Source organism: Trifolium pratense, linkage group LG7 (genome assembly GCF_020283565.1).
Source record: "Trifolium pratense cultivar HEN17-A07 linkage group LG7, ARS_RC_1.1, whole genome shotgun sequence".
NCBI classification, from domain to species: domain Eukaryota; kingdom Viridiplantae; phylum Streptophyta; class Magnoliopsida; order Fabales; family Fabaceae; genus Trifolium; species Trifolium pratense.
In genome coordinates, this window is record NC_060065.1 from 39,059,345 (window position 1) to 39,074,766 (window position 15,422).

A 15,422-nucleotide genomic window follows, 5' to 3' on the forward strand; every position below is an offset into this window, starting at 1 on the left:
TTTGGTTTTTAGAAACCAAGATAGGTTTCAAGATAAAATCATTATTGGCCGGTGTCAATGTTTCCCTAAACTACACTATTTCATGCTTTTTCTTCTATTTTAGAGTTCCAAATCTTGAAGTTTTTCATGAAGTTCAAGAAAGTTTTGTGGCATTCTCCGAAGTACAACTGGATCAAGTAGTGCAACACTTATGGAGCATCCCATGGTAGCTTGAATCGTGTTGCTCGTGGTGGTATTTTTGAGAATTTCTTTTGGCAGCTACTCCCTCCGTCCCAAATTATAAGGGAAAAAAGCCCATTTTTTTTTGTCCCAAATTATAAGAGAAAAATCATTTTCAAGAATGTTTTTTTCCTTATTTTCATAAAATTAAATGCAAATTGCATTTAATTTCTTCTCTCTCTCATTTTCTCAATAAACAACAACCAATAAAAATTGTTTTTACATCTTCATATGCAACTTATTCCAAGGAAAACCCACAAAAACATACTTCAAATTCTCATGTTTTACTTTTTCTTAATAAGTGTGATTTTTTTATTTTCTCTTATAATTTGGGACGGAGGGAGTACCAATTTTCTCACTTGCACGCCAAAATTATCAAAATACCTTTATATGCTATTTAAGTAGGGGATTGAATCCGCTACTTAAGTGACAAATATGTAAAATTTTGAAAATACATAAAGTGCAAAAAAAAAAAAAAGCTCTCGGTAATTTTAAGATGTCGGTCTCTGTCATTTTTATTGCCTAAAGAATACTAAATTTAAAAGAGCAATATATAATTTTTCTACTGAATCATATTTTATAGGGTAAATAGGGTTTTACCCCCTTGCAAAATAAGCTAATTTTGCATTACCCCCTGCAAAAAAAAACTTGGGATTACCCCCTGCAATATGAAAATTCTCTCTTTTTATCCCCTGTTTGACAACTTGGCATAAAATCTTTATTTTTTATGAGGTGACATGCATATGTGGCATTTATTTCACTTTTTTTTTTAATTTGCACATGTCATTTTTATTATTAAATAAATTGGTGACAAATATTTAAAAAATTCCACTTAATTAGTTTTTTAAAAATTAAAAAATATTGTGTCAAAAAAAAATTATTAAAAATAAAATATGTTAATTCAAAAAGATATGTTAATCCATTGTTTCTAATGAAAAAAAAAAACTCACAATCTTTTCCTGTAACATAACACAAATCTTTCTCCTTCTCATTCTTCTTCTCAAAACCCAAAATTATTTTTTCTCTAACACAAACTCAGAATCCCATAATTCTTTTTCTCTAAAATAAAACCTAGAAATCCGCCAAATTCGTCGAAACAAATGATTGATGAAGAACAAAGGCAGGAACTAGGAACCGGATTTCCTATAAAGGCAGAAACTGAGTTTTTGAATTTATGGGTTAGGGATTGAATTGATGGGATGAAGAATTGGGAAGAAGAATTATGTTTTTGGGTTAGGAAGAAATTGGGTTGTTGCAAAGGGATGAAGAATAGAAGAACAAAAGAAATTTATGATTATGTTTCTGGGTTTACCGAGATTGATTTTTGGAAGAAAAAAAATTCGGTTCTTTTTGGATTGTTGTTCTTGGTGGTGTTGATGATTTTGTTGATGTTGTTGTTGTTCTTGGTGGTGTTGATGTTGTTGTTCTTGTTGAATGATGAAAGTTATCGTGGTAGGGATGAAAGAGAAATTAGAAAAGAATTTATTATTATTTTTTTAATTTTTAGTTTATTTAATAATAAAAATGACATGTGCAAATTAATAAAAATTAAAAAAAAATTAAATGCCACATATGCATGCCACCTCATAAAAAATAAAGATTTTTTTTGAACAAGCCATAAAAAATAAAGATTATATGCCAAGTTGTCAAGCAGAGGGTAAAAAGAGAGAATCTTAATATTGCAGGGGGGTAATCCCAAGTTTTTTTTTTGCAGGGGGTAATGCAAAATTGGCTTATTTTGCAGGGGGTAAAACCCTATTTACCCTATTTTATATTTTTCATTAAATTAGCTAATCTCAATTATTTAATGAAGTTGGTGTTCTTTATATCTACTGCGAGCTAGCAAACAAAGATAACAAAACTAATCAAGATATTGAGTTCAAGTAGTTAATGAGTTCCTTCTAAGATTAATTGTTCGGAAAAATCCAAATTCAATTCTTCGTAAAAATAAATTTTGGCCAAACTTACTTATCTGGCTACCGAACTTTGGATTACTAAATTTCATTTCTCTTATAACCAGAGATTCAATAAAATAAAATAACAAGACTTGCATATAACAACATTGTGATGTACATTTTTTTATAATATAGTAGAAACATTGTCACATACAAATCAAAATTTAAACTAATTAAAAATAACACAGAAGTACGTAGAAGTAACATAGAATTATTTTTAGCTTTATTGTTACACATAAGGTTAGGATCCTTCCATTTTTTTAAAAAATAAATTAGGAGCTCTAGTACTATAGTTTTGTGTGTATAAATCACATAAATGTTACATGGTTTTATAAAAATGTGTTATAATACACACCAAACTAGCTATATAGTAATAGAACTCTCTACTTCTTTTTAAAAATGGAAAGGATTCTTATTTTCACTTAAGGGCATGCAGTGACACATTTCCATATAACATTGTGGCTTTTTAGGATCGATACAAGGATCATCTGTACAATCATCGTTGGTCACGCAGGGGACAAAACCTATATGTCATATAAGAATAAATGGATGTTAATTGCTAAAAGAGGATATAAGAGTTTATATATAATAATAAAGAAGAAACAATAAAATGTGTATTAAAAAGGACTTACTATGGCTGGTTACAACAAGAATTAGGGAAACCAAGATGATCAAAGCATAAACTATTTTTAGAATCTTAACCATATTTTCTTTCTTTAATTTGTATGTAACAAACAAACCATTATTTGATCACTTTTTATAAGTAAAATACGGCATGCTTTGTTTTCCGGAAACCATTTCATATATATAATAATATATTAGTAAATGTCTTTTAGGTACAATAATCTTTTATTTTTATCTCCATTGGAATATTTTATTATATTTCAATAATATTAATTAAGTGGGCAAATATCTTTATATATAATTATATTAGCTATTTATTAATTAAGATCTTTAATTAATTAAGTGATCAAATAAAGTTAAAAGACTAATTAGTTTTCTATTTAGAAATTAATTAATTAATTGGATATTGATTCAATATGAGTGGATGTCAGGACCATAATTGATCATCACACTATATATATGATATGGTTCCCAATATACTGGACACAGAGCATATCGTCTCTTCTCCCCATCTAAAGAGCGCTTAGGGCATAAGGTGTCTGATTGAGGAAGAACCACATGCCAACGGGTGCTCGTCATCCGATTCTGTTTTAGATCATAAGGAGTCTTGGTTAATAAATCAACATGTCTTAGATCCTATTTTATACATATGCTCTTGAGTTTATTTTTGACTTCCGCACTAAAATAAGATTATGGCTTTAATCATTTAGTTTAATTGAGCATATATGATTAGTATTAAATTAATTCCAACATTATCTTTACAACTCACTTAATTGATCACTTGGTATGAGTAGAATACCTACTTAAAAAATGTTGATGATTATTAAAGGTCATTAAGTTTTTACTAAACTTATGTACAATTTATTTCTTTTTATCCTTTCGTGATAAATATAGGAAAATTTCAAAATAGAAATAATAGAGTAAGAAATCATTGTAAGAATTGTAGAAATAATGTATTGAAGAGGTGGTAATACAATAGAATTAAATATTGTATGAGTTGATCAAGTGGTGTTTTGTCTAACGGAGGAAAATAAAGGTAATACAAACTTGGGGTTAGGAGGAGAGTTAGCAAATGACTCTCACCGAATATAAATAGTCGAGTTTGATTTTATTTTATTTTTAACACCCGTATTCGGACAACTATACTGTTTAATCTGCTTTGATGGTCAGTTATGTAATCAAGTGATTTCAATCTCTCTCTCATCACAGTTATGAGAGATCGAATCGTTGCCCTTTGATCTCTATCAAGTCCAACATTAATCATCACTATATCAACTAACGATTACTAATTGAATATTATTCTTGAAGACCCGAGAATTAATCCTATAACGGGGCATATGGCCTCCAATTTCCCTAAACTATAGTACTTTGGAGCAATTTTTTGTTTTTGGTGAAGTACTTTGGAGCAATTTTATTAGCAGTCAAAAATATTAATTACGTGTCAAAAATCAATTAATAAATAAAATTTCTCTATCTTTTTTATCAATAATTGAAAGGAGTCTTAATAATTTGGAGTTCAACCAGAAGTATAGGTAAAAGTAAAATTCTGATGACAGTCAATTATATGATATTTTTAGTATCATTTTAGGGTAGTTTTAATAGCAACTGAAGCCCAAAAGCAAGCAAATACCTGAAAAAGTGAAGTTATTTGGCCAAGAAGCAAAAAAAGTGTAAAAAGCATAAAACAATGGGCAAAAACGTCAAAAACTGCACGTACCATCATAGCCACGATGAGATCCAGCGTACGTGGTACGATGGAGGCGGTGAAAAAAAAACAGAAAATCTCGAGTAAATCTTTCATTGTGCCACGATATGACCCATCGTAGCCACGATGAGGCGAATTTGAACGCCATCGTGGCCAGGATGGATACGATGGGTGCGCAGAAAAATCCAAATCCACATGAAAAAATATAAATAGAGTTTTCCTCCTTCACAGTTATTCATTCAAAAATCACTCAATAATAGTGATATTCAAAGAGAGAGAGTTAGGAGAACTCTAAGGAGAAGGCAAGGAAGGCCAAGAAACTCCGAGGCAATAAGGTTCCTTTCTTTTATTGTCTTTGTAATTTTATTTTTCGTAGGTTAGGTCGAGTAGATGAACTCTCTTATGAATGCTTGAGACATGTAATTATGGTTCGAAAAAGTTTATATTCGATTGTTATTCAATTATTTTCTATAATTCTCTTGATTTAATTATTTGTTCGTAATCTTGATCACGTTATAGAACAAACCCATAGGACTTAGTTGATCCCTGGCAACAGACTACATGCACGAAACTAAAGACAATTCATTCGACCAAACATGAGACCATTAAATTCAGTATCGGAGGAAGGGGGAGGATTAAGAATCACACGTAGTTAAATTCTGCAATGATTGGGAAAAATCAATCAGAAGTAGAGAACTTGTCAAACATTGAACTTCTAAAGGTTAGGACGCACTCTTTAGAGGTTGTACCATTAAAGGTGATGATACATTGATTAGTCCTAAGTCAGATTGCAATAGAAATAAGAATAGTAATACTAGGCTTATTTTAATGAAAATTAATCTGGTAGATTATAACTAGTAATGAAGAAAAGTATAACGTCAGTTACCAAACAGGAATAAGGGAGGGATTCGAAACACTTTACCACCTCGTGTGGCTACACACACACCCTTTTATTTTAATTGTCTTTTACTTTTCCGTCTTATATTTTTATTGTTATTTATTTTTGTCAGTCAAACTCTCTCAAACCAACAAAGTGAATGCAAAGTACTTTATTTTTTTAAATTCCTAAGCGAAATTAGTAATTTTGGCACAATCCCTGTGAAAACGATAACTTATCACTTTATTACTTGGTAGCGATTTTGTGCACGTGCAAAAAAGTCCCATCAAACCCAACAAAATAATTTTATAAACTACTTGACTTCAACCACTTGATTAATATATAAAAGGGTTATATAATTTTTTTTCCTATAAATATCCCAAATTTCATTTTTAATTAGTTTTTGTGCAAAAATTTCAAAAAAAATTGGTTCCTCAAATATTTTATGTCTGACTTTTAAGTTAACTCACGTGTATCTTTCTAAATTTTTGAATTATTTTTTGCAGTCATGTTTATTACAATTTAATTTTGAGCTTTTTTTTTTTTTTTTTTGCAAAAGTTTAGAATTTTTCAACAACAGATGAATTAAATAAGAAATTTTAAATTTTTGGTATATAAAACTCATATTTAATTCATCTTTTATTAAAAATAAATAAATAAATATTTGGGGGAGAAATTCTTATAATATTATAAAATATAAATACCAAAAACTCATTAAAAAAAATAATTAACTTAAAAGTATGAAGCAAAAGTTGTAACGGAAAATATTTGTGGGTCTAAACCTGGTGAAACTGTTTAGAAAGATCAAAAACTAAAATTTATTTAACCCTGCATGAAATGTCTTTCATATATAAATGACAAAAAAGAAAACTAAAAGTATTACTTATAAAATGGACAGGTTTGAATAGTATTTTATATAAGAACAGACATCTCAATTATGTTGGTATTCCTATTCTTTCATTTCCTCTATCTATATCTCAATCTCAAAGGTTTATTCTTAAAAATAGAGGAAATAAGCTAATTACCGGGAACTAGGCCTTAACCCAAAGGTACAAAATAAAACAAACAATCAAATAGTACAGTATTGAGGATGTTCCAACTTATCACTTAAAAAAACATCTTGGAGGGTGGGAGGCAATGAACTCCACCACCTCAAATTAGCATAAGCATGCCAAAGGCTAGCAAATTTATTCGCACAAGTTTCCCTCGCGATAAATGTGTGACCATTGTAAGTTTAATACCAAGCTAAAGCAATTTGACCAACGATTACGCAAGTCTCATGGAACCAAATCAATATTATCATACGTCCAGAGCGCCGTTTGTGAATCACGCTCCATAGCGATCACCAAAACAGTTCGATTTTTTGCACATAACCGCCGTGAAAATTCGCCATGCAGCAGACCCATCATATCACATCAGGAATATTTTATATTTATCATACATTATGATGGCGTTTATACCCAAGTATTTGGGAATGAAAAATGATTTCACTTTGCTATCCAGATAATAGTTATTGAATCCGGGTTTCATTTTGCTATCCAGATTTAATGGACAAAATAAATTGTTGTTTTGTATTTGTGTGGCGATGCACTTGGTGTGCCTTGTTGTTCTTTTGTACTGACTCTGTTACCCCATTCTTGTGGGTGGTTTCTTTGCCTATGCAGATTTAATGGACATAATAAAGAACATTTGGTTTCTAGTTTTTGAAAAAGCATTTGATTTATAAATATCTTGTATCTATGGACAGTATCTAGGTGGAGATGTGAGAGCATTTGACGTCGCATTTGGAACACATAAGTTGAGTGAAACCTTCTATCTTAACAAACTTGAAACTTTCATGAAAATATTTGAGATTCTGAAGAACAAAGGTTTGTTTCATTTTGATGATTCCCTATAGTAGAACAGGTCATGAGATATTCAGCAGGTTTACTACCATCAAGAAATACTATGAGCTTGAAGCTTATATATTGAACCGATTGGCGGGCTAGTGGGTTTCGGCGCTGTTAGAATTGTGGAAGTACAAAAACTAAATTCAATTTGATAGCAGTACAAACATTTTCATCATTTCAAAGTTCCTAATCATTGGTAACTAGCTAGTTATGGACTTATGGACAACGGCAAACGAATTTAACTTACACAGCAATACCTGAAAAGTAAACAACACTACAATCACAAATGCCTACAATAACACATTCAAGGGAAAAATATTTTAAAAATCAAAATAAGCACTGTACTTTGCAACCTTATTGAATTGAATCGCCATATTCGTTAAGAGTCTGTTTGTTGCGGTGGTTGCTGTTTCTGAGGGTGTGCATTTGGCCAGGGCATGAAAGCCATAGGAGGTCGAGGCTGCTGGTTAGAATACAGTGCTGCTTGATCAACTGGGTTTCCCATGATCATCCCTGTAGGGCCTAAATGATGCTGTGGTGGGACATAATAATATGGCATATCAGCTGGAGCGCCGATTATTGGAATAGTACCCTTTGCGATTCCAAGCCCCTCTTCTTTCAATTCATCTCTTGGAATGATATCAACCAAGAAATCAAAAACATCATTTCTTGCAATAGCAGCCGCTACATCATTCTTTTGTAGTGTTCTCCTCTTGTTCTCTTCTGTGTGGATCCAAGATCGCAAAGTCAATTCTAATATGAACATTTCACATGCTTTAGCAAATACAACTGGAGCTTCTGCCGAAATCATCCTGACATCTTCGTCAGCTTTCATTATTTTCTTTATACGGGCAAGTGGGAGAGTATGATTTTTAAAGTCAAATGTTTGCTCAATCTCTTGCATTTGGTTTGCCCAAAACATTTGAAGCTGCTGTTGTTGTTGATTCTGCTGTTGATGGTGGAAATGTTGTGCTTGCTGGTATGCGAACTGGTGGGCGGAATTAGAGAAGGTTGCGGGAGGATGTGTTGCGGTAGGAATAGCGCCAGCAGGTGTGCCAGAAGCCATCATGGGAACAGTCTGGTAGTGAGAAGAATAGGTCATTTGGCTATCGTTTGGCGCAACTCCCATCACATGTTGCTGCTGTTGATTCTGCTCTGAATTGTCCATGACTAGTTACTGCTATAAGATTTTATCTTCTAACTGTTCTTTCCCTACAGATCTGTAAGAAGGTCGCAGAAAACCTCATGTCATATAATATTTCAAACCTCAAGATACTAAATTTTTAAAGAGGCTACACAAATTATCGAAAGCACGGATTCTGTAAAAAGCAATAATAGTCATCTAGAAGATGAGATCAAGTTTTTATGGAATCAATATTTTCCTATTTTCAAAAAATGACACGCAAATTTCAACTTACCGACCACCATAACATGTGGTTTTGTACATTCATTTACAACATATCAGGTTTAGTGAACAGATCAGTCGGGTACACCGACGAAAATTCTTTATCTATGTCATTGATCACCAATGGTAAATGGAAATACAATCTTTTAATCTTTGGTTTCTAGTACAAAATATGCCATGTACAAACATAGTCGGTGGCGGATTGCTGATCATTGCGACCAACCCTCAAAATGCTATTGCGGTGAAGGGGTGGAGGTATATGGCTGCTACGCCAAAGCTTAGGAAAACAATACAAGCAATTTATACCATACACATTTAAGAGCTCAAAAACAGAAGACTAAACCAATGCAACACATTCATAACTAACAATCGAAGTTCATCGTAATAACTTTCAAACCAAATAAAGGGAAGGGATGTCACAAAGGGAAGGGCTGTCACAATTTTCCACATTCTGGCCGCAATTTGGCACGCTATAGGGCTGTAACCATAAAACGCAACACAATTTTTACAAATTCATTGTGCCCTTCCTTAGCTATGCACCGCAAATGGGGGCGCTACAGCCACAAGTAACTACTACATAGCCAAGTACAAAAGGAGATAGAAGTTGAAATGATTAAAGAATAAATAGATAACAAGTCACTATTGTGCCAAATTCAGTGTTTCACATTTTACTATTGAAGACAGAAAAAAAAAAAAAAATTGTATGGATGACTCTAATAGCTGATATAGATCACAAATCATCATGCATGCCGAGTTGAAAACAAACTTATGATATAATTTACTTTTCACCTCAATTCACCAAACTAAAGCTGAAACCAAAAGCAGGATTTAGAAGCCTGGTCTGTGGAAAAGCACCAAAATTTCAAAAACATACCAATCATCTTTACCATTCACCCGGATTAAGTTGAATAAAAAATAGAAATAGAAAATAAATCAAATCAAATTCAACAGGAATTCTTCTCATTTTCTTGACATTTCTCAAAATAAATTACTACTCTCTCTAGTTCTGAATATAAGAGAAAACTTACTTTTTAGATACATTGAATATCTGACCTATAATATAGACTAGATACATTAGTTAATTGATGTATCTAAAAGTAAATTTTCTCGTATATTAAGGACCGAAGGTAATATTAACTAGTCCAAGGTAGTATCATACAATCTCCCTCGCTCCCTCTCCACATAACTTCATTTCTTACACTCAATTTCATGAACATGCAACAAAATAAACACTTTCATGCATGGCCAAAGTATAAACATGATAACTGATTCCTAACAAAATTTACACCATACAAATTACAATTCTAGTACTAATAACTAATTTGAAATCAAAGGAAATTTTCCCTAACAGAACATGATTTCAACATAATAATGAAAAGCAGTGAAAATCATGAAGCAACGAAATTAACAAGAAAATGATTAAATAAAAACACACAAAAATACTTAAAATTTTGCCAGCATTTTGAAGTAATAAGCAAAAAAAAAAACAAAAGAAGCAGGACAGAAAGGAATTGTTAGTTACCCATGGAAATGGAAATTGAGCTTGACCTTTTGTTGGAAGAATTCTGGAGAAGGAAGAGAAAAATTATTAAAGAGATAGAAAGCGCTTTTTTTTTAAAAATAAAAGTGGGAGGGACAGTGAAGTGAATGAAGAAGAGTCAAGACTCAAGAGTATGTATGTGTTTAGTTCTGCGGTTGACATAATTGATTTTGACACAATTGAGTTTGATAGAATTGATTTTGATAGAATTGAGTTTGATACAATTGATTTATGTTTGGATATATTCATACAAAAGTGAGTTGAACAAAGAATTTGAGTGTAAAAATCAATTCTAGAATCAGAAGCTACAATTTCTAGCTTCAAGTAAAATCAATTATGGAAACAGAATCAATTCTACTTTTGAGAAACCAAACAAGCCAGAATCAATTCTAAACGTCTAGAATCAATTCTGTCTACCCCAGAATTGAAACCAAACATACACTATGTGTGACTTTGAAATTGAAATGAAAAAGCATTTTTAATTTCTTTTTGGATAAATCACCATTTTAATTTATTAAAGTGTTGTCATGTTGATTTCGATATTAAAATTGTAAATAAGTACTCATCCGAACATAATTATAAGTAAAATTACATTCTTAAATTTATTGAATAACTGATGTATTAGGACTATGATACAGATCATATCAGATACATTTATTATTCAATGAATCTAAAAAAAATAAAAATTTGTGGTGTTACAAAGTACATTTTTACTTATATTTATGTCCGAAAGAAATAGTATTCTTTTTTTTAATAAAAAACATACTATTTTAAAACTAAATTAATTAACTAAAAACAAATTTGAAGACCAAAATAATTAATAAAAAAACACTAGTACTACTTACCAAAAATTGGTTTTTCATTTCTTTTTTGGGTTTTGAATTAGCATCTACAAAAGATCGACACGTGGTGTTTGAAGAAAGTTTTGACAATTGTGATGATATTTTTGGCGTCCACGTGTCGACATAGTACTGGTATGGCAGCGCCGGTGTAAACGACAGTGACGTTTCAACGGGATGACAGGGCATCAGGGGTTTCTTTGCAAATACTGTAATAAAATAATAAATTGTTGACGTTGTGTGGAGGATGTTTTTGGAAATTTAGTGGTAGAAGGGAATTGTTGAGACTGGGCTACATAATCTTCAGCCTGGTAGTAGTAGTGGTGAGCGGTTGATTTCTCTTCCGACCTCGTTTTTCTTTTATGTCCCTAAATTTTTAATTTTGTTCTTGGAGTACTTCGATTTATACGAACCGATTTTTTTCATTGTTTAAAAGATTCGGTTAATAGAAACCGAAATTTGTTTTCACATCTATGTTTTCACGTTTTCACGTCTCTACAAAGCTATGGATTCAAGCAAACCGAATTCAGTGCTCAAAACATGGCATAACACATGCCAATTTAGGGAGCAACATAAGCAGCAAAAAAACAAGAGCAAAAAGAGACAAAACAAAGGGAACAAAACCAACACCTAAAAACTCCTATGAAAACAGGGAACCAGACACCCAAAACAAAGAGACAAAACCAACACCCCACCAAGCAAATACGCTGGGCTGCGCCCAAACAAATACACTGCCCAAATCGATTAAGGAAGGAAAAGGAACAACGACGGCGAACAATGACGACGAACGAAAGCAAAGGATGGGAAAAAAATTAACGGAGGATGTTGAACATAGGATGATTTGCGAAATTAACAGAGGATGATAGCGAACGACGGTAGAACAACCGCGACAAAATAGTTGCAGTTTTGGGAAAACTTGACAGAGGATGATGAATAGAGATGATGCGCTAAATTTTCCTAACTTCGCTTAATGTAAACCGAAATATTTTGTGTTCTAATTTTTTTGGTTCATAAAAACCAAAATTTTTTGTTCCAATTTTTGTGAATTTTGAAGGGCAAAATGGGATTTTATGGGGTTTAAAAGAAAGTCTGGGAGTCGGAAGAGAAATCATCTGATGAGTGAGTTGGTTGAACAGGATCCATTTACTCATGAGACCTTCTTTTGCCGCTCTATTATTTTTTCCAAACATTATCCGCTACTTAATAAATGATAGTGTTTTTTCCTCAAATTTTTTATTTGGACTCATCCACTAATTAAGTAGAGGAGTAAAAATAACGTGCGCGAAAAACTTGTAGGACAGCAAAAGGTCTATTTACTCATACTAGTCTAATTTAGCCATTTCGCACCTCTATTTGGTAGGAAACCCACTTTTGTTTTTCTGGAAAATGCTAATTAATCCTTCCGTTCTTTTTTAAGGTGTTAATATGAAACTCTTCAATTAAGATAGTGGATTATTAGGTTTTTTTTCTTATTCTATTCTTATTTTAATCCACCATTTACTTTCTCATTCAAAATAAATCTCTCTTTTCGATAATTAATTCACTATTTCTTTGATGAATTTATTGTTAACACTTTTTTTGTGTATCATTGGAAACTTAATTTTGGAAATTAAACTTTGAAAGTTCCATGATCGGTCAAAAGAAAGGAATTTGAAGAAATGGAACAGGATTTCTTGATTTAGAATCTGCCTCATGCCTGGGGAGCATGAGGTCATGCGCAGGTCGCATGGATCCATCTATTATAAAAGCCTGCGAATTTGACATGTTTTGTAGTTTTTGTCTTATGGTGCGTTTGATCTGCTAAAAAATAGGAGATTGAACTGGACAATTTTTGTTGTATACTGTTTGATTTGAAACAGATTATGGAACTGGACAAATTAGGCAGCAAGTGACGGGACAAAAACAAATTTTTTTATCCCTCACTAAATCACATGACAACTTTTTGTCCACAGTACAACTATAAAAAATACGAAAATACTCATTTGATTTTCGAATATAAAAATATTAGCGCCCTATATCTCTCCGGTATAGTTTTGTTTTGTCATGTATTATCTTGTTCTGTCCTGTACTGTTCTGTCAAGTTCTTGTTGTTATACGAATCAAACGCACCCTTAGGATTTGAGAAAAACTTAGAGAGAGAATCATTAGGAGTTCAAGACCTAATTATTGAGAGCTATTTGGGGAAGATATAAGATTGGGTGACACATTGGAAACACTTTGGGAATGAGATTCACTGTTCATCTTTGTTTTTGAGTGAAGTGAGAAAAGTAGAGAAAATGGGTATTGTTCTTGGAGCGCAACTGTAAGCATTTTCTTGGTACCTTTCGTTGAATCTCTTATTTAAGGGAAGAGATTGAGAAATTGGTAGAGATTATGATAGTTCTTGGTGAATTTGTGGAGCTAATTTTTTGCAACCCATTTGATCTCTTGTAAACATTGTTGGAATAGTGAATAGGAGAGTTGCTCTCTTCCGCGGACGTAGGTCATTGTTTGACCGAACTGGATAACAAATGTCTCGTATGTTTTGTTCCTCTCTGTCATTTCTTGTTATTTGCTTGATTGGATTATGTTGGAATTAATTTACTATTAATAATTTACATACTCTTAATAACAAAGATTAAATTCATAATCTTATAATTTTAGTGCGGAAGCCAAATAAATATATGAGCATGTATATAAAACAGATCTACGACATGTTGATTTATCAAGAATTATATGATTATGAATATCTGGATAGACGAATCCATGAGATAAACTAATGGTATTCCTGAAATACAAAGAACGAGAACCGGATGGCGAACACCCGTTGGTGTGTGGTTCTTCCTCAACTGAAACTCCTTATGCCCTAAGCACTTTTATTGTATCTTTTCTTTTTCAGTGTTTTGCACTCTAGATAAAAATTAAAAATTATGTTACGTGCTAGTAACAATTGACAATTCTGGGGTGCTGTATCTGTATGTTTATCATACAACCAAACCGATTAGCCAAAAATGAATATTTTACCCATTTTATACTAGTGTCAGGTCAAGACTATAATAAATGCAAATCAAAATTAATAAAAAATCCAATCCTAATTTTTATTAGTGAGTGAAAATGAAAATGAAAAAGAATGAAAAGAGAGTTTACGTTTTGGTTGTTTTATATTTTATTATTATTATTATTATTATTATTATTATTATTATTTTGGTGAATAAGGAGATAATTTAATAAGCTATAAAATTTTAATGTTTTGATAAAAGATAATATATTTTAAATTTATATATTAGTACTTTTTTTTTAAACAATGATAAAAAGGTAAAATAGTTATAAAACATACATTTAATTAGTGAACCAAACATACATTTAATTAAAATACATTCCCTTCCCTCCCCTTCTTTTCCCTCCCCTTCATTAAAATTCATTCCCTCCCCTCCACTCAGTTGAACCAAACAGACCCTAGGTTGTTAGAAGTATCATGGATTGGATTGCTTAGTATTGGTTGCCAATGAACTTTTGCTCAACTCTTATTATTGTTGGATTGAATAAGAGGTTCAAAATTCACAACAGAATATGTAAGGTAGCACTGACATGGCTGGTCCAGTCTCGTTTTTAAGTATTTCTGTGTGATCCCCACTTTTAACCCTTCGTTAACTTCTTTAATTATGGACTTACAGTATGTGGTTTAGGATTTAAGTACTTTAAAATAGTCAAACATAGGACAGCATTGTCGGATCCGTCACAGGTTTTAAGGTTCCTAAGTTTCCACCATGAGCTATGAAGCTTTGATACGTGATACAATACCAATACGACGATATGGGAAAATTTTTAAAATTTCCAATACGATACGTCCGGGATACGTTATTTAAAAATTAAATTTAAAATTAAATATATAAATGCACAATATATAAACATAACTAAAATCAATAATGATAAAAATTAAAATTACTCAAAATAAGAAAACAAGTGACAATTACAAATATTAAGTTAAGTACTACCCAATAGGGGGTGATATGGGTAGCTTAATTGGTTAAGTTAGTTGAACTAAGGGTTAAGGAGTTGGAGGTCCAATGTTCAAGTCATGACAACGAGAAAAACTAATAAAGACATAGTTGGTAACATCATACTCTAACATTCAATACTTAAGAGAAAATACGAATTGTAACGGTCTCCTCTCCTACATTTCCATCATCAGAGAGCATTAATTGACCGATACTTTTTCGATTGATACGCGTATCGAGAAATATCCGACAAGTATTGGTTATATTTTATTTTAAAAAATAATATTAATTGTCGATACTTCTCTGATACGATACTTCTCCGATACGTGTATTGGAAGGTATCGGACGAGTATCAGTATCGAGTACGAATCGGACACGATACTTTGCCATTT

General features: G+C 31.9%; 1 protein-coding gene across 1 annotated transcript; it reads right to left on the reverse strand.

The window, feature by feature from the left end:
* Positions 1–7,398: 7,398 nt before the first annotated feature.
* LOC123893917 (nuclear transcription factor Y subunit C-2) lies at positions 7,399–10,351 on the reverse strand. The gene is made up of 2 exons (XM_045943746.1): positions 10,197–10,351; positions 7,399–8,489 (listed from the first exon to the last, which is right to left on the reverse strand). The coding sequence occupies exon 2, from the start codon at positions 8,435–8,437 to the stop codon at positions 7,649–7,651; it is 789 nt and encodes a 262-aa protein (XP_045799702.1). The 5' UTR covers positions 8,438–8,489; positions 10,197–10,351; the 3' UTR covers positions 7,399–7,648.
* Positions 10,352–15,422: the final 5,071 nt, after the last annotated feature.

Coding starts and splice junctions, on each gene's coding strand:
- LOC123893917 (XM_045943746.1), bottom strand. CDS start 8,437: ATGGACAATTCAGAGCAGAATCAACAGCAGCAACATGTGATGGGAGTT.